The following is a 20,533-nucleotide window of genomic DNA, read 5'->3' as shown; positions in this document are numbered from 1 at the left end:
TAACAATAGGGAAAAATTCAACAGGACAGTAGAAGCCTTATTGGCAGACATATTATTTCAAATGGCAGATGGATTGACTTCAACTTCTCCCCTGCAATTTAGGAATGGATAGCAGACACTTAGAACGGCTTCAGCTTATATGCAAGTCTTGCTTTCCAATCACCCTTACTTATTATCCTTTGTGGTTTAGTGAAGTTACAAATTATATGTGAGTAGTCTAATCTGACAGCATGTAAACATACACAGAATACTATGGCACATGTAAAAGATTTTCTTACCCTTGAAGGCCTAGCACAAATGGTTAGAAGCAGTCTCAGACCATTTTTAAAAGTAACTTTGGTATTTTACTAGTATTTGAAAAGTGTACTTTTCTGTATCGAATTTGCTTAAGAAAAGGATTATTGATATGAAATTCAAGTACCTCTGTGAGAACAAATAATGAAAACATGGACTRCTCAAAATCACACTGCCTAAGAAATAACCCAATCTATTAAAACCACCACCTTGTAATGTACATCATGAAACTTATTGACTGGTAGAAAGTCAGCAAGGTAAAAATGCTGTCAATATTGCATTACATTTTCTACTAAAATGTCAGAAATTTGTTGAGATGTCAGCTGTCTTCTCTCTGGCATAACTACCCTGACATTCAACATGATATGAAATGCTGTTCTTCAAATCTCTAATGGATAGCATGAAATCACGACTCTAAGTATATACAGAAAATGGCAATGCTTTATTAGCTAAAAAAGTGCTCTCAGAATCCACATTGTGAAATGTAATGTCAGGTTATAGGTATGCTAGGTTTCATAATACAAAACTAATCAAATCAGTAAATGCATGTACACTACAATGTCACTTCAATATTTGAATTATATTTTTAGAGAAAACCCGAGTCTTCACATTTTTCTGATAAAATATATTCTATTGTCAAGCACCCAGTTTTGTACAGAAATATGAAGTGAGAGCATATGGGAGAATGATAGAGTTGCTTAACAGAATGGGTCAGCAATACATAAAGTTAATGGAATTTCAATAGAAGTTCACTCAAGTTGTACTGTACCATATGAATCAGAAAACTAAGAATTAGTTTTCAACAATAAATCTGCCATGTCAGGGTCAACAATATCACAACCTGTTCCTGAGGCAGGTTRGATGAGGTTATTGTTAATAGATTCCTCAGGGCAGATTAGCATGATGCAACACTGAATTAATGGTGGGGTTTTGACAGACAGAAGATAGATAGAGAGACAGATAACAGGCTGATTTTTGAATAACGTGGTTGAAATGGAAAGGAAGGATGTAGCAGRTTTAGTTATTATCTATAGAAATATAGCAATATAAAGTATAATGATTACACTTGAGAAAATATACAAGGAAAAGAAAAAGGAAGGATAAGGGTAAACAGTAGAAAGGAACAATATCACCATCCTATGATTGTTGTAACTTACATCTCCAGAGGTCAAAACAATTACAATTCTGTAAGTAGTTACAATTTTGATCCATCATGGGTAGGGGAAGTCCCTGAAACCCAAAGTTCAGTGGTTTMATATATKTTCAGGTGGGAATGCCSAGCTACCTCTCCTTGAAGAAATTTTACGCCATCTCTTGTAATGCTGTGGATCATGTGCAGTCTTCTGTGGAAGGTCCCAGAAATKAATCGGGGGGCAACTCATCAGCTTTGATGGTTTATAACATCGTCTGAGACAGGACCTATTTGTCTTGCCAGTGTAGCTGAGCCAGTTTCTGCCTCAAGGGAAAGGATGAGYASCCTCAGGCCTATGTGTGAATGTCCCCCTATCTCTCTCAGGGACAGTTTTACACCTAAGCTAGTTTGTAAGGGAGGAAATTAGCATGATAAAAAGCATTATCCCACCTTGCAGGATCTGCTTCTTAGAGGTGTTTTCCTCATCAGGCTCAAACCCCAGTTTATTGCTACAAAAAGGTGGGTTTGTCATGGTCATTCTCTGGTGATGGGTGCTCATCCTCTCTGCACCTGGGCTGTTCTTATGCAGATTAGAGGTTTCATAACCACACACCCAAACACTGTTCCCTTTCCCTTTTGGTTGATGGGCACCTGTCCTAAGCAAAACACCTGCTACTTTTGACGCCAATTGCTTGTGTCATTAACCTTCAATATTTTGGTATCTCACAAACAACAAAACAAAATCCAGTGTTTCATACTTACTCAAACATGTACAGCAAGTTAATTCCTCACACTATATGTRCACAAACACAGCCTAGTTTATGCAAGGAAACATTTTCAGGACATTTTCAGGAAAGGAAAAAAAGTAGTTGACTAGTTAACAAGAGTGCACTATATACAACTACATTTAGACTGACATGATAGTCAAACCAAACAAGTATGTACAAGTGTACATTATCACCCCTATATAGAATAATCCCCTTGAGTGTGTGGTGGGTTTGCTTGTTTAGGATTTTTTGTTGTTGTCTTTTGTTGCTTATTTCAAAATAACAGACATTTTAAAAAACTACRTTTTACACAAAAATACTGATAATGGTTCACATTTTGACCACCTCAATCCTCTTCTTTCCACATTTTCTATTATCTTAGCAATATCCCCAGTAGTTTTTTGAGTAACCACATGCTGCTCAGGCTCCTTTTGCATGAGATCCATTGACAGTACACTCAGTCTRTTCCTTGATATGTTTCAAATCATTTACATGCGAAAGCTTCTGGTTCTGTGAAATGGTTGAAAAGGCTTTTTAAAGGCCCACATCAGYATTGGTGGTTTCTGTTTAGTTTTTTCAGGAAATAGCACCGCTTCAGTTTCAGGGGTAGGAAATCGTATTCTGTACACTTCAGGGTAAGTTTTCTGAAACTAGAAAAGTATATTAATTCATATTAAGAATTTGCTCAAATATGTACAATAAATTACTAAAGTGTAACTTTCACTTCTGGAGCAGGAAAATTATTTCTTTAATGGACTTTTTATGCCTCTATATAGAAAATTAAGCAATATTTTCTAGTTTGGGTTGATTCATCACATCATCCTTATTCTAAATTATTATAAATCTTGAAATCCCCAAGAGTAGCCACTATTTTAAATTTCAGTATTCCTCTAGAGTACATGTCTAAGACTTGATAAATCTTTTTAAGTTAAAATTAGAAATTGTGAAGAAATTTTTATTTACTTGCTTGAGCTTCTTCTTTTTATCTTTCACAGATATTYCTTTATTCATTACAATTTCTTCCAACAAAGCTGCCAGTGGTTCTTGAGAGCCAGCTGCCCTTTGGTATTCAAACTCATCTGTACTGATTTGGTGACAAAATGATGGAGGAGGAAGCGTTGCATCACTATCAGCCCCAGCATATTTTATCTACAGAAATAGTAAAAAAAAAACAAAAAAGAAAAAGTTAACATGTTTTCTGAAAAACCTCTCACAAACTGGCTTAATGCCTTTGAGAGGTCAATTGATTAAGTAGAGAAAATATTGAATAGAGACTCTAAACTGTACGTTCTATCTCCAGCACTAATTGAGTGAGAGTTCCAGTAAGTCAAAAAACATGACACAAAGAAAGCCTGTTCAGCTCTTGAAATAAGTTTAGTTAYTTTTCCAGTAGAAAAATAAAGACAGAACTAAAAATCAGCTTTGAACAAAAACAAAATATGGCACCAAGAAACAGAAATATGAAAAACTAAGCAAAAAAGAATGGCTCTAAAGAAAAAAAAAATCAGAACATTAATGGAAACACTATATAATTATTAAAAAAAAAAAAAAATAAATAAAAAAAAAAAAAAAAAAACAAATCAGAACATTAATGGAAACACTATATAATTATTCACAGTTTTATTCACTAAAATATCATTCAGTTTTCTTCACTAAAACAAAAGGTGTTTGCCCATTCCATGGAGAAGATAGTGCTGACAAAAAAGAAATCATATTTTAGAGTTCTTGTCTCTAAACCATTCAAGATTTGTTTAGTTTCATTTAAACACAGTTATGGTTAAGTATCAGTAGTGTCAGTATCAAAATTAATTAGTTCTTCAAAAGCTAACAGAGACAGAGCAAAGTCTTTTAAGAACTGTGGATCTTCAGAGAACAAAGGATAAATCTGATCCAGAAATAGAGACAATAGGWGGTTTTTTCACTAGATACTTACTTGGACTCTCTGGAGATGTATAACATGATCCTCTATCGAAGATTTTAAAGCAGAAGGAACACTTAAGATCTCTTGATAATTATCCATGAGGAAAGATACTAGTTTAGCAGCAAGCAGTTCATCCAAGTCTATTTCATCCTTTGAGCAGAGAATACAACGAGAAAATGCCTGAACCATCTGAAAAGAAAAACAAAACAAAACAAAAAACCAAACAATTATCATGTAGTTTTCTATTTGGAAGTGAGTAAAGAACCAGGCTACATTTAAAAAGTGATTCTTTAGAACAAATATTTAAACAATACCATACTTACTGTACTTCCAACATATCAATATTTTTAAAAAATTTATTATSTACAGTGTGAATGCACTGAAGATTGCTCCTGCCTCATACAGATAATCCTGACCTTAGATATAGAATGGATGAATTCCATTTTATTCTCATGACTTTGTCAAATAGCCACCGCACACACGGCTTATTTAGAGAGGACATATTTTAAAATAACACAGAAATTTAACAGAAATTAAGCATCAGAGGGAAAACTTACTACCACTATTCTGAAATGGCCAAATCAAGCTTCAGGTCCAGCTCACTTCATGCATACAAAAGTTTCTGTCTATGCATCAATCACTTCTAACATTAAAAACACAGAAGRCAATAAAGATTTCTGTCATGGAACATATACTATGTTGCTGAACCAAAACTTTGTACAAAATACTTGGACTAAAAAACACATTTTGATTATAACAATTATTTTAGTGAAAGACCACTTACAGTTAATGAAATTATAACCTTAGCAGTAAAAATTTCAATCAAATGCTATTCATGGTTAACTAAAAACTTAATTGTGGTGGAACAAATTTAGATTTGTGCATGCTACTATAGGATTTTTACAGAATGACTCTGCAGCGTAGTTTTCCATTACACCTAATTCTCGAAGACTTTAAAATTAGCCAAAATAAATACATGTTCCTAGTCAGCTGGAATTGCTAAGATATGCCTAAATAAGTTTGATATTAGGTGGTGTTGCAAACATCAACGATACCTCTACATGCAGCCTTACAGAAGAAGCATTAGCAAAAGCTAGACCTTACTTTCAGAGATTTCTACTGAAATGAACTGGTAGGGTTGTKGATTTTAAATGGCTGAAAACAGGTAAATCAGAACATTCAACTCCATATTTCTATGACTGAAACAGGCAGTCTTCTCACTGACTGCAGTGATAAAGAGCACCAGAGACCTCATCAGCTGTTTTTTTCTGTTGATTTTGTTTTTGAAGGTTGCTTGTTTGCTTGTGCTTTTTTTTCTATTCAATAGTGAAATCAGTGGTGATTTAACTTTGAAAGGTAAAGAAACCTCTACATCCTGAGCAAACTCCTCGTGTGCTCCCAAATTACCATGAAATCCCACTTTTATTCAAATTCAGATTTGCTTTCCACATAGCTGGGATAGACAAACAGGTCTTTAAACAGCAAACTGCATTTTGTACATACTCTCCAGTAAGAATCTTTAACCTGTGCTACTCCAAAACCTGTCMGTACCTTTTATCTTACATTTATACATACCAAAGTTCTGGTCCTCACTGACTCAGAAAGAGGAGGCAAATCCTGGTTTAGACTAATYCTTGCCATCATTCTCACCAACAGCTGTAGTCTTTTTCTATTTTCTGGTGGCAGCAGAAGACAAGATATCTGAAGAGCCTCTACGGCTTTGCTGGGTTTCTGCAGCAGTCCTGGTTTATAAGAGATCAGAAGGTTGGGCAGCATTTCTCAATTATACATTTCCATAACATTTAACATAATATTTCTAAACCTAATTCCCAAAATTCTTTTCTCATTTTCTCACTTTCTAAGATTGTCTTAGAACTCCACTCCCCAAAGAGACTAGAAAGATATCCCTAGAACTGCACTGCTAGGAGTGGATGGCTTTAAGTATTTTGATTTTCTTCTGATGCACTGGAAGACATTGACAGCCAAAATCAACAACTCTAAATATTAGTCTACATCAAAAACTACAATGTTTTAGTTCATTCTTTGCTCTTTTATTACCTCAGCACTAAACACAACTAAATATCAACAGATATAGCAATCATATTAAATAAAATGGCAAAAAGTCAGTGGCAACAATCAGAGGAAAAAATGTGCTTAGGCATCAATGACAACTATGACAATACCAAAATGTCCCTCACACCTATAGACACTAAATCTATGCCTAACTCTTCTTACAAACTTTGAGAAAACATTCCTGCCAGCATGGTAGAGATATATGAAGCCTGGACAGGCACAGTAGAATGTGATCATAGTTTAGGCATCTATAGAAACGTCTTATCACCAAAATACCATCTTATTTTAGGTTCATAAGACTCAGTAAAGGAAGCGTCTGTTACTATTTTGTCTTAACGGCACTAGTATTAGAACAAAAGTCAACAAAAAGAAACAAAATGTCTGCATGACTKAAATCTAGTAGTAATTTCTGTAAAAAAAAGGAACAACAAAGAAAGCAAACTAATTTTTTTCAAATGACTGTAGAAGAACCAAGAGATCTCTGGAGATTATATAGACCTCTTCACAAGCTCAAAGCAGGTTTATCAACAGGAATGTGCCCAGAACAATGTTCTGTCAGGTTTTGAATACCTCCAAACACAGAGAATCCACAGCCTCTCTGGTCAAATACTTCCACCGTTTGACCACCATCCAACTAAAAGGTTACTGTCCTTTGAGGTCTTCTGTGGTTCTGTTCCTGCCCTTTGCCTCTTGCCCTGTCATTACATATCACTCATAGAAGTCTGGCTTCTTTTTCTTTACTTCTCCCATATCAATCTTTTATACAGACTGATTAGATTCGCCATGAGCCTTCTTCTCTCCAGGTTAAACAGGAGATTTATTAGTTATTAGTCTCCTCCCACATGACAAATGTTCCAATAATTTTTGATTTGTTTCACTGGAGTCACTGACTAGTGCTGARGAAACATCTGCCTCAACCTGCCAGTAATGCACTTTAGGCAGTTACGGATACTRCTGATATTCTTTGCCTCAAGGACACACTTCTGGCTCATGGTCACATTAGTGTCCACCAGGACTTCCAAGTCCTCAGCAAACAGGCTTTCAAATCAGTTAAGCCCAGCATTTCCTAGTGCATGGAGAGGACCTGACATAYCCTTTTTTTCTGAATTTTATGAGATTCTTGTTTACCTATATGAGATTCTGCAGACACTCAAKGTCACTCTGCCTTCTGCTGCCTACTCTTCTCCATTTCGAAAATTGTCTGCATGCTTGTTTAGGGCACTGTGCCCTTGTTCACTACAAAATGAATGACGTTTAGTCATTAATGAAGTATTAACCATTACTGGCCTGGCTATCAGCCCTGGGGTGCTCCCGGCTGACTGACACTCAGCTGGACTTTGTGACATGGTCACAACCCTCTGCGCCCAGCAATTCCAATAAATTTTGAGTTTACTTCACTATCCACTTATCCAACCTGTACCTCCTCAGGTTACCTATAAGAATGCAATGGAAGACAGTGTTGAAAGCTTTACTGCTCTCAACAAAAATTGTATCCACTGTTATGCCCTCATCCACAACTTTAGTCAATTCCACCTTGTAAAAATAGCTAACTGTTTCTTACTGAAAAAGAAACATTTGGTAGTAAACAAGGCAGTCAAAAGAGACAGTATTCCAAGGAGAGGGGTAAAGCACTGAAGTTAATTTTCATAGGAAAGCTTCTTCTAATTTCAAAGGAAGATTTGGCAAGCATATTAGTGTATATGTATAGAAGAGTAAGGAATGATTCCATATCAACACCTCTATTTTTTTAAAAAAAGATACTACAAAATTAATGTTTGACTTCTTGAAATTTTGCACGGTTTTCRTTGATTTCCACATACACACTGGCATGAAATCTTTGTTCTAAATTTACGTTTAGGAAATACTGTGAAATAAAACTAGTAAAACATGAAACATAAATAACAATGGAAAAGCAAACAGAAATAGAGTATGAAAGCAGAAGAACAAGTTTTAAAGATGTCAACAAGATTTATCTAAGAACAAGAAGTTAAAAATGGATCTATGTTTAATACGAAGCAAGATTAATATTTTTATATTTTGTTAGTTGACAAATTCCAGAAACAGAAGTGTTATTCTGGATTACTTTTTCATCTYAATAGTTTACCAAAACCAATGTTGTTCACACAGAAAGAAGCTCAAAAAACTAACATGCTGCAAAGCATGCTTACTTTTCAACTCAATTGTTCTTTCTGACATTCAATTAAAATTCCCATTTACTTGCTATCTTTCAGTAAGCCATCTATAGGACCAAAATTATTGATTTTAACATCATGTGAACCTCTGGAAAGTTATAGTTAATAACTAAACCATTGCTTCTTTAAAGCACTATGTTAGTTAATGTCATTTCTAAATGTAAGCAACTAAGGATTTCAATTTTCTTCAGATGTCATAATCCCAGGGTTAAAAACAATGCTTAAAGCCTTAATCCTTTCTAATCTAGACTTCAGTAAAGCAATTTCTAAAAGCTTATGAGAGTTTTTAAGACATTTAAGCATTTGTAAAAAAAGAAAAATCTGTTAAAATCCATCTGTTAGATGCTGAGCAATGAACAGTGACCTTTAATATTATGAAGACAAGCAATGGAAGATTTCTGATCTAATGTGATCAAAAARATACAAAAATAAAACCACCATGTGATATGAAATAAGTTTAAATATTATACTGTTCCCTATGTAGACCAGAAAGGGACAGGTCCTAAAGAATTCAGCTGTGATAGKATTTAGGTAAGGTAAAATAACTCTAGGAAATTAAAGAATTGTTTTTTTTATTACCTCCAAACTACTTACCCAACACACTAACAAAAACATCAAAAAAATGAAATGTGAGAAGAGGTTCTTTCATCTGGCCAAAGTAGTCCACTATAGTTTTGAAGACATCTCTTTCAAAGCCTGAGTAAGTAGGCTGCTTCAAATCTGAGCAGCTGGGCCCTACAAAGAACAAAACAAAACTGAGCAAAAAAAGAGAGAGACYGTTGATTTTCAGCCACTAAGCAGATCAGTATATTCTAATCCAGCCCATTAAAGTGGATCATTATAGAAAAAAAAACCATTTTAAAAGGACTCATTCTTCAAAATAAGAGAAATTTTTTGTTTTGCTGGATTAATCTATTCCCAACAGGTCTAGGGAAGACATATAGTAGAGGAAAAACACTAACAGAATAGTTAATATATTTATATTTCCCATTTAAATAAGATGTTCTGGACAGAAAACACATGCTGGCAGGTCTTCTCCAATTTTGTTTTAGGCAATGATCATAAATACTGRAGGTGAATATAAACAGGATTTAATGAAGGGCTGAAGACCCAGTCAGTTCAACTGATTTTTTGGGGGATGGGCTGTTTGTGGGATCTTTTGTCCCCTTCTGAATTTACTTACAGTTTGCTAGACATTTCATTGCAGATAATATCCAATGAGGTAGCTCCTCTTCATAGGGAAGAAACAAAATTAAAGAAGAAGAAAAAAAGAAAAATATTCAGCTGAAAGACAAAAGCAAAGCTGAAAACACTTTCACATGTTCCTCCTGCATAGTAAATCAACTGATTCCAGAGGCAGGCTATACCTTAATGCAGGATCTAGCTTGAACTATGCCTATACTTCAGTACCTCCAGTACTATCAGTTATGCATTCTGCTCTTGCCGCTCAGTTAGCAAAACAGATCATATCACAAATCTTTAACCTACTCTGAAAAAAAATCAGATTAACTAGTTCAAGCTACACCCTTCACCAGGGCTATAAAGTGTAGTGTTCACCTTGCATTAAAAGTGATGAAAAGTGCTCATATATTCAGTTTTGTCATTTCTGCAASGAGGAAGTTAATATTCTGAGGTGCTCCAATTGCCTTTAAAGTGAACACAGATATGCTCTGAAGGCAGTTTCACAACCAAACAAAGTTTCCATATTGTATTCAATTTCTCTACAAATCTTATGAAAAACATGGAGGCAATAATATTGCAAAATATCAGAGCAGCAAAGAGTCTTTATTTTCTCCCTGATATGCAAAACAGTTTTAAACATGGTACTATCTTCAAAATACATAGACTGAAAATTCAAAACTCTTTCTTTATGTATATTTTGACTCTCCCAAAATTTTTAATACATTTTTTCTTCAGGTAAACACTCTAGTACAAGCAGTTAAAAGGGCAGCGCTGTGAAAGTGACCCTGAAGTAAATAACACCCCTATATTTATAAATGGTGAAAAGTTGTTGCTGGTTCATTTTTCAGCCCTACTAAAGCCAAAATGTGCTTAAGAGAGTAAATATATAATAAATCCTGACTCTTATTATTGGGATGTCAGAGGAGAACAATAGCATTTTACATTGCAAAAGCTCGAGTTTTTATAGATGTGGTCACACAAGCAGAAAGATGCTACAGGTTAGTGTGGACTAGAACTAATATTTTATCTTAGTTGATTACAATATAAAAAAAAATTAATATTTCTAAAATACTCACTTGATTTGTCTTCTAAAGTGACAATGCCTTGCTTATTGACATTGTATACATTTTGAACTATATGTTTTGAATTCACAAGTTTTGTGTCTAACACTTCATCGAGAGAATCCAAACCCAAGACCTTTTGTAATCTGCAAAAATACATAAACACRTAGTTCATACATCATCTAATCTGGAAAAAGCAAACATGAACTATTAGGATATAATTTGGAAAAAACAAGAGATGTCCATTTTATAGAGAACATGTCCAGTTCAATGGCAGCCATAAGGATGATTGAGTGCAACTAAACCRTATAACTAAAAGCACTGCCTACTCGTTCCTTGAACTCTGTCAAGCTTGGTGCTGTGACCACTTCCTTGGGGAGGCTGTTCCAGTGCCCAGTCACCCTCTGAATGAAGAATCTTTTCCTAATGTAGAGTCTGAACTTCCCCTGACACAGCTTGATTCCATCTCTGGTGTCTGGGACACCAGAGATCTCCCACATCTCCCCCCACTGCCTCCCTGGAAGTTTAGGCTGCAATGAGGTGACCCCTCAGCTTTCTCAAAGCTTTTGGTGACTGTACAGCGATTTACTCTATTCAGACCTCRCTGCAGGCCCTCTCTCCCCATGAAGGAGTCCAAAGCTCCTCCTAACTTATTATCAYTGGCAAACTTAATGTACATTCAATTCCTCCATCCAGATCATTTACACAAATATGAAAGAGCATCCACCCTAGAACAGAGCCCTGCAGAGCCCCACTGATGACTGCTAACCAACCTGAGGTAGCCACACTTACTACAACCCTTTGTGTCTAACTCATGAGCCAGCTGGTCTCCCAGCAATACTATGGACTCATCTGGCTGCATGCTGGATAATTTACCTAGGATACTGCATGAGACAGTATCAAAGCCACATCAAGTGGCTTTCCTTGGTTAACAGGATAGGTGACYTTATCATAAAAGGAAATTGAATTGGTTAAGCAGTAGTTTTCCCTACAGAAATTGTGCTGGCTATGACCAATGACAGTGTGTCTCTCAAATAATCTTTTCCATAATTTTACAGGCAATGAAGTGAGACTGACAAGCCTGTAATTACCAGGGTCTTTGTTCTTTGCCTTCTTAAATCTTGAGAAAATATTTGCCAGCTTCCAGACAACTGGGACCTCTCCAGACTCCCAAGATAAATGAATAAAAAGGAGAAAGATCCTGCAATAATATCATCCAGCTCTTTCAGTATGCTGGGATGAATCCCACTGGACTTCACAGATTTAAGTGCATCCAGCTGGAGCAGAAAGTTTCAAACAAATTCAGGGTCAGCTTCAAGTCTCCCTATTCCCACAGTCATACTCTTCCCATACTACTCCCATACAGAGCTCTGGGAGTCTCAGTGTCCATTATCAATGCCAGAGAGGCCATGGCTTTCTGCCAGGTGAATAGCATTTCTCCCTCATCAAGCTGGCAGGGTTTYAGTACCCTTCCACACAATCTGCTGTGCCAACCCTGTTTGCCACTCTGAHCCCTTAGTTGCTAGAGCTCCATAGGGGCCTTTATGTGAAGCAGGGGCTTGGCCATCATTGCCCCTGGTCCCACTGCCTAGGTCCTGTCAGCTGCTACCATGTGGGTTCCAGGTTAGTGGATGGTCTGGGTGTCTCCACTCCCCTGAGATTTTCTCAGCTCAGGAAAACTGTTCAGTGCAGTGCACAGCACTAAAACACTTATGCTGTCACCAAAGCTTCTTGCCTCAGCACTGAGTACACTACATGCAAATAAGGYACTAGGCTTACACTAAAGTGATCATGAGCAAGATCTCAACTACACTGTAATATCAGCTAATGTTCTTTTTTCCTCTGCAGAAATTGTCCAAAGCAATAACTTTAATTTTGCATAGGGTATTCCTTTTGAGTGTAGTAAAGAATATTTGAATCTCAAATCCTTCAGCACTCAATTTAGTTCACAAAAAGTTTTGTACTTGGCATTGAAAGGTTTCACAGCACTTCTACATAAGAGCTTGTATTTCATAGCAACAAGARAAAGAAAACAGAGAAAAAAGTGATTAAACAAGACAAAGCCCACACAACAAAGACTTGTATAACACAACAAGAAAAAGTCAAAAGGTACTAAGCACAATAAAGTTTTTTTGCAGACTTGATTTGCCGGAAATTGTTAGCCAAACAACAAGTGGTAGAGTTAGTCTAGACACTAWGGCTTTGAAGGCAGTGATGAAAAGCGAGTGGGTGAAATTACAAGCATTACCAGAGAAGACAGAGAAGACTATTACCCACTACACAGTTTTACTATAACAGCAAATGACTCACAAGAATGCTCACCGTGACAAAGTCATAGATTTCCATATCACTTCTATATTTGTTTGCGTTAGCTCTCTGCGGAATACAACTTTGCATGCCGGTACTTCCCCGATAGCTATACTGTGTCGCTTGTACCACATCTCAGAGTTCTGAAATCAGAAAAAGCTCTCCTTATTAACTGGTGACGTTTCAAGTGTTAAATGGCATAAAATATTTATAGTACAGCATTTCAAGTGTTCCTAAATTCCAGTAAAGTCTTCAGGATGCAAGTAAGTGTTTGTGTTTCAGAGAAATAAAAACTTTTCTCAGTCTCRTATACACATCTTTTCTCAATTCCACAACTTGTCCAAAACTTAAAAATTATATGGGTCAGAATAGCCATTAAAGTTCAGGAGTCAATGGCCTTCAATCCTATGTTCAGGTCCTATCCATGATTAAAATCAGTTCATCTGCCATTTTAAGATTAAAKATCTGCCTATTGAAGTTATTGGAGAATTATTAGATGAGATACCAAAAAATTAGAAACAATTCATCCTTGTTCAGAAGATACTGAAAAAAACTAAACATTAATTTCATTAACAGGTCTATACATAAAGTAAAAGCAAATAACCACATCTGAAGGCACCCATTGGATCTTGTTCACCATTGTAAGAGTGCAAACTAAAGCTGAGAATGTAGAAGGCCACAATCTTTTTTGAAACCTTCACATCCAAGCTTGATGCTTGAAGATTGTCATCAAGGTGTCAATGAGTGGACATACAATGCTGCTTGTATCAGCAGGATTCTTTTCAAGGCAAAACTCCTAATCATTCCTGTTCTTTGAYTTACACAACAGAGCAGTGCTAACGAACAAGTGTTCCTTGTAATCACAACCGAACCACAAAATGCACTCCAGGAATGCACTTAATTACTCCAAGCACTAATTGTCTGTCATTCCATGGCAGATGAGACTAGAGCTAGTTGGAAGAAAACAGCACCCTCTGAAATTAAGTCTGGTCTTCCCTATCAGTATTTCCTGACACAGACCCATGCTCATCAATCCACACATAGCCAGTAAGTGCTCAGATTGATGCTGAAGCARTTCAAGGTACCACATTTTCAGCTGCCTCCTTCAGCATTCCAGTGGAAGTGACGTAATTATAAAAGAGGCAGCAAAACAAGCTTATACATTTGCCTCAGTTACTTCCACTTATGGTCCACTGTATTAACCCAAACTGCCAATGGAAGATATTTTGAGCTATGCCAAACTACGTAGGAGAAACAACAGTAAAGATCTACTTCCTATTTTAACAACTTTATTTCACATGAGTTTAAAAARAATATATATGGCATTTAATTTTATAATCAAGTATTTTGTGACACAGTACAGAGATTATTAGTTCAGTTTTGTTTTCCAAATCTTTTTTCTGGGGAAATAAAAACTGGGTGCCTTACCATTGTGACAGATTTCACTGTGATGCATTCTTGAGAAGTGCCASCCTTTGGTTCATTCCAGTCTGGAAATTTAATTACTTCCTTTCCACATGAAGCCTTCTTTGGGTATGATTTCAGTGGTGAGGAAGGAGGAAATCTACAATTAGAGAAGATCTTRAAGCCTCGAAATGCCAACATATTCATATTTACCAATACAAAACTGCAGTCAGCCTTCACATGCAAAAATAAAACAAATACTTTGGACATTCACAGTGCAGCTTAGCTCCCYAAAGACTGGTGTTACAAGACATGTAAAAACATCATGAAGTGACTTGTTTGGCCTCCAGCTGCTGCTTCAGAGCAGTTTGGGTCCTTTGTACCTCCCAAGATATAGCTGAGCCTTGGGTGAATGTCTGGTATCCCAGTGCACATCAAATAGCAGGTGTCTCTGCACAGACAATGACTTAGGTGCTCACTAAAAGACATTGATTGTGCTGAAAAAGCTGTGGGTMTGTTTTACCCCATGTCAACAAGAGTGTTGTTAGCATGCATTTCCTAAAGCAATGTGCATAGCTAAGTCATATGACTAACGCTCAGATTTAGTTAGAGTGCGTGCAAGTGTTCACAAGAAGTTTTGTCCATATTACCATTCTGTATTTACATGCTTTCTGTGCGAAGATCATATCCCGCAGTTCTTTTCTGAAGTCTTTTTCTAGCTCGTTTTGCCGGTAACTATTTGACTTCTTAAGGCATTTCTAGAAGTGCCTTGAAGAAATTAGCAGAAATAAGCCCTAAACCAGCCCTTGTAGAAAAGAAGGAAAACAAACTATCCAGCTTGATCAGCATCAAATTACTCTGAAGCTTAGGTCAGAGCACGTACAAAGAAATTAATGACAGCATATCAGAAAGCCAAATCAGTTAGATGACAACACCTCTTTAGACTGGCCCAGATTCAATCTCCTCTCCTTTCACTCCCAAGTTTTAGATGTTGAGATCCCTGATGTTTCAAGAAACTGTTTAAACCTCACTCATTCCTTTAAATCAGAATGTAAAGATATGTCCGTGACTTTGCAACAACAGCTTGTACACTGCTGGATAGCRTGCATATGTATCCTAGCAGAAAGACATGCCTGAGAAATTCTCAAGTTTCTCCAAAATGTCACCCTAACCTCTAAAGGCATTTCAAACATTTAATTAGTTTATTTAAATTTGTATTGCAGTTTGTTTGGTCCAGTACTGTTATGCTGCATGGGTTAAACACATTGATTGTTCTGACCACACAGAATGCTCTGAGCACATTCCTTGGTGCTGTTCAACAGCATGCYTGCAACACAAAGATACCACTTCCATCAGACAACCCTGGGAAATAGCAGCAAGCACCTCACACTAATCCTGCAAGATTTACTCTGTTTTTTAAAAGTAAGACAGATTAGATGGAAGATGATCAGCTGTTGTGTGATCTCAACCCTTTTTCAGATATTCATTATTTCTTAAGAGTTTAATGTTAAAATACCCACATATCTGCAGCCTTTTTCCTTTGCATTACACTATTCTCAGCAGTTTTCTGTTTCTCCTCCAGTTCTTCAAAATTTTTAGCTTTGTGTCATTTGGTGCTCCAATTCACAACCAACCAATAAAAGAATAAGTTCTCACAAGCAGAAAAAGGAGGTGCATTACCTTTTCTCAGGTAGCATTACAGCAAGATCTAGACAGAGACAGATTAACATTATTCAAAGTGAGGAACTGAGGAGCATCCCAAGGCTGACACATAAAGACCAGAATTGCTTATAGCCAGCAACAATAGTTTTAGGAGTTTATGAAAAGAGGAATTAGAGATACCTGCTTGTATACAGACCAAAGGGTACAGAACAAGGTCAACTAACATTGATGTCCACAGTATAACAACTATTACTGCTGAATTCCCAGAAGATTGCTATCAGTGCAAGAGTACTAACCCTTTTTAATACAATGGCTACAAAAAAAAAAAAAAAAAATTCAAGCACAAGAGCTACCAAAACTGTAACTTCTTATTCATTATTGTAGACTCAACTGAGCCAGTGAGTCAGAACATAGATAAGTCTTCGCTGGTTTTAGAAGTCACATTAGAACTCATCTTCACATTCCATACTTGGCAGCAAATCAACATTTGGCAACATTTCTTTTGCATTATCTGTGGATGAACAAATGTGGACAGCTACACTTACATGTGAAGTCAACGAATGACACAACCGTGCACCACAACGTACATTAAATTAACACATAAATTTATAGAAAAAGTATGAAGCATGTCAATATTTCTAGAGTAAGCACTGTCAGTACGATTGACTTATACTACTACCACTGTCAGCACTGTCTGGAGGAAAAAAAAACCTTATTTTAAATGTAACATTAGGGAAGTCCACCAGAGGGAGCTGCCAGGACATTGAATACATGAACAAAACAGGCTCAAAAAAACAATGCTTAGCTACTTAAATAGGAGAGAAGCGTGTTTTGATAGGGGAAGCCATGAGTAACATACATAGATAATTTACGCACCAAACCCAGTGAGGATAAAAGCTGAGGAAAAAAGTTCAAGATGCATGAAAGATATGCAGTTTTAATTTAAAAAAATGTTTAATTTTAAAAAATAATGTAGTAACTTAGCCATGTTTTCAACAGGAGGTAGAGAAAGAACATCACAACAAAATAGGTAACAAAAGAGTTCTCTTGTCCAGTAGCAGATCATTAGGCAGAGCAGGCAGAAAATTAAGAGAAATATTTCAGCCAGCTAACTTTCACAGCCTGCAGCTCAGTAAAGCCATAAAAATTTTTTATTTCCTGAAAATACCAGGGAATAAAAGAACAAAATAATTTGAATGTGTCCTCATGCTAATGCAAAATAACCAAACAAAAAATCCCAGAGCCACACAAACACGACAAAACCAAACCAAAGAGGCACAGCCTAACACTAGTAGTTACCAAAACCCATATTAAATCTTTTSATAAGAATTAATACCCAGAAAAAGTAAAAGAGAAATATGACAAAATGAAAAATTGACTCTAAACATAGATAACACTGAATTCCCACTTGCTATTTTCCCAAAGAGAATATTAAAAAATCATCACCTAAAAATATGTAAAATTTATGTAATAATAATGATAACAAGCAGAAGCATGAACTTACTGTTAATCTATTTTCCCTAATGTTTTACRTGAAGGTAACTCCCATTTCCTCAAAAGAAGGCTTACCATGACAAAAATCACAAATCCATACATAAAGTAGTGGTCATCTTTATAATAATTTTGCACTAAACATGACACTATAACATGGTGTTATAAAATTCAGAACCTGCAATTTCTGGAGACCCAAACCTTAACTGAGGTCCCAAGAGGTCAAATAATCCAGTCCAGTAATGCTAAGCTTTTGTTACAAAGAAAATCTTTTCCTCTATTAAGGAGCCATCAGTTGAGATGCTAAACAGGGATAAGTAAGCAATTCTCCTCGAGGATAAGCAAACAAAGTTTTGTCTCTTATCAGTCTAAAAAGCAAGGAGCATAAAAAAAGRTCACATCATTATTTCGATTCAGAAGGTTTTTCTCTTCTCTGAGGAGAAACAGAAACCAAAAAAGTCGTCAGGGGACTCGGGGAGAAGGAGGACAATTGGAGCTGGATGATCAACGGCATTCTCACGTCCACCTATGTGACTTGATATGCACTCTTAACATCGACAAACCTGATGTCTGCTATCAGCAATCAGAACACGACACCTTGTGAAAGCTGCAAACGCTTTTGTTGAAATTCAAAGAATGTATAAAAATATTTTAAATCAGACAAAACTGAAGTCAAACATTAAATCATGAGTTACGCATTACTAAGAAAACTAAAGTCTTTACGAGAGAGGGAAACACATCAACACCTTTTCAGAGGCATTCTACAAAACTAYTTGTAAGACATGAGCAAGAGTTAGAACACCCTGTTTCCAAAAAACCGAAATTTTTCAATCACCATATTACAGACTAACCGATATAAATGGCCATCGTCTTCAAAGTCCTCTTTACCCCACCTTCCTTTAATATCTTCGATTACATGATTTTTCAGGAATTTTTTAAGCAGCTTAACCGTTTGATCGCGAGTCACTTCCGGGCCAAAGTTTTGGTTAGAACCAAGTAACTCATGCAAACAGTCCACTGCGTCCGACGCTTTAAAGCAACGCTCGTAGCTCTTGAAACGACAGCGATGCTTCCGTAAGGGCATCCCAGCACGGAACAGCTCTATTATTTCATTCCACTGGGGAAGGAGAACAAAGCAAATCGTTACGGGAGCTCTTCCCCCAGAAGTTTCTCTTCCGCAACGCGATCAGAATGCAGCCAGCTCTGCAAGCAGAACTACAAACTTTTTTAGACCATCTGCATTTASCAGAACATCGAAATCTCGGCGCAGGATTTAAACCGCCGAGAACAAACACCARGTTTAGGAAGCTGTTATATGGACAGGTGCTATACTACTGCGGATCTACACATTCGGCTTTAACCTCCCTTAGGTGTCACTGGGACAAAAGGATAAAGCTGCCGCTCCGCCTGGCCGGGCTCTGCGCTGCGCTGCGCCAGCCTCGGGAGAGAGASAGAGAGCCGGCCTGAGAGCACCGGCGGTACTCAGCAGGGCCGAGAGCGAGTGCCGGGCGGGCACAGAGGAGCAGGCGGGCGGCAGTGCGGGGATGGGACACTCACCAGGCGGGTGGCGCGGTACGGCCCGGGCCCCACCAGCCGCGGCTCCATGGGCTCCGTGCCGCGTTTGAATSCGCCACGGCCGCCGCCGCCTTCGCTCATTGGGTGCTGGGCACGCACGTGACGCGGCCGCTCGGCCCTTGATTGGCGGGGCGGGCGGCCCCGGCGGGACGCGGCCGTGAGGGAGGCGCTGCTGGCGCTGGCTCGGCGGGCGGGGCTCTCGCCACAACGTGAGGGGCTCAGCGTCGGTGTGTGTAAACWGCTCATGGGACGGGCAACGGGGCTGGTGCACAGCTGTAGGACAAGAGACAACGGGCAGAACCTGATGCACAGGAAGTTCTCCCTGAACATGAGGAAAACCTTCACTGTGTGGATACTGTGCACTGGAAGAGATTGCCCGGAGAGATGGTGTAGTCTCCCTCATGGAGATACTGCAGAACCATCCGGACTCACTCCTGTGCCATGAGCTCTGGTATAGCCCTGCTTTAGCAGAGAGCTTGGACCAGATGACCCACTGTGGTCCCTTCCAGCCCCACCATCCTGTGATTCTGTGTGTGTCAATAGGTTAAACCACGTCAGAAAAACATTGGCCTGCCAATCGCTGCCCCAATAAAGAGAGCACAGCCTTGGCGTTAATGAAACAAACTAAAAATTAAACCAAAGAAACCTTCCAAACCAACACTTTTCAATGTTTTTAAATTGTTTCTAATCATTTTTTTTCCCCAAGAATTTTGTTTTGAATTCAGGCAGTGTGTGGGATGATAATTACTTGCAATTACATTTTTTATTATTCCTGCAGAAGAGAGGGGTTGATGCTGGTGCCACAGAGCTCATTGAGTTGTACATTAGCTTTTAGCGAGCATTTCAAAGGAATGTGATTTGGAAAGCAGATAGGAAACCTCCATTTTAAGGTAGGAGATTCGGGTACATCCTGCAGGGGTAGGGATGTAACTGAAACTCCTTCAATACCTGCTGCAGATAAGCTATSTCTGACAATTTTTACGGCTCTTACAGAGAGTAGTTGATGGTAACACCAATATTTCTTCTCCGTCAGGTGTGAGGGAAAAAAATTTAACCCCATTCTCCTCATTGTCAGYAAACATTCATCATATCATGGATGAYTTAGCTGACTGTGGCACTCCTCTTTCTAGCCTAACTCAAAAGTATAAACTTAAGTGTGTGAGATGCACTTACTAGGTCCAGGTAAAAATTGTGTGATTCTTACTTTGTGTGCAGAAGGACAGGATTTTTTTTTGAGCTGACGTTACACTATATATGCRTCCTCTTAGGCTGCATCCATACAACTCACAGAAACAATTTTCTCTTTATCCAAATAACTTCATAACTCACAGAAAACAAAAACACTGTGCAAGAAATTATGCAGCAGKAATCTGACACAGCACTTGCTGACAGCCCACAGAATGATTAGCATCTCCAGTTTCTGCTCCTGCTTATTAGTTTTTAATCTCAAACAACTGACTCTGGAAGCCTTT

General features: G+C 37.6%; 1 protein-coding gene across 1 annotated transcript; it reads right to left on the bottom strand.

The window, feature by feature from the left end:
• Positions 1 to 2,376: 2,376 nt before the first annotated feature.
• Positions 2,377 to 19,134, bottom strand: DEPDC1B (DEP domain containing 1B). Its single transcript, XM_057389659.1, has 11 exons — positions 19,044 to 19,134; positions 18,338 to 18,603; positions 14,358 to 14,493; positions 12,945 to 13,072; positions 10,638 to 10,768; positions 9,563 to 9,610; positions 8,974 to 9,114; positions 5,690 to 5,856; positions 4,127 to 4,303; positions 3,157 to 3,342; positions 2,377 to 2,843 (listed from the first exon to the last, which is right to left on the bottom strand). The coding sequence occupies exons 1-11, from the start codon at positions 19,089 to 19,091 to the stop codon at positions 2,682 to 2,684; spliced, it is 1,590 nt and encodes a 529-aa protein (XP_057245642.1). The 5' UTR covers positions 19,092 to 19,134; the 3' UTR covers positions 2,377 to 2,681.
• Between the last annotated feature and the right edge of the window lie 1,399 nt (positions 19,135 to 20,533).

Source organism: Malurus melanocephalus, unplaced genomic scaffold (assembly GCF_030028575.1).
Source record: "Malurus melanocephalus ecotype Western Australia unplaced genomic scaffold, MMel_1.1 scaffold_18, whole genome shotgun sequence".
Taxonomy (NCBI): Eukaryota; Metazoa; Chordata; class Aves; order Passeriformes; family Maluridae; genus Malurus; species Malurus melanocephalus.
Note: the sequence above shows the minus strand (reverse complement) of the source record. Positions and strands in the feature narration are given on the sequence as shown.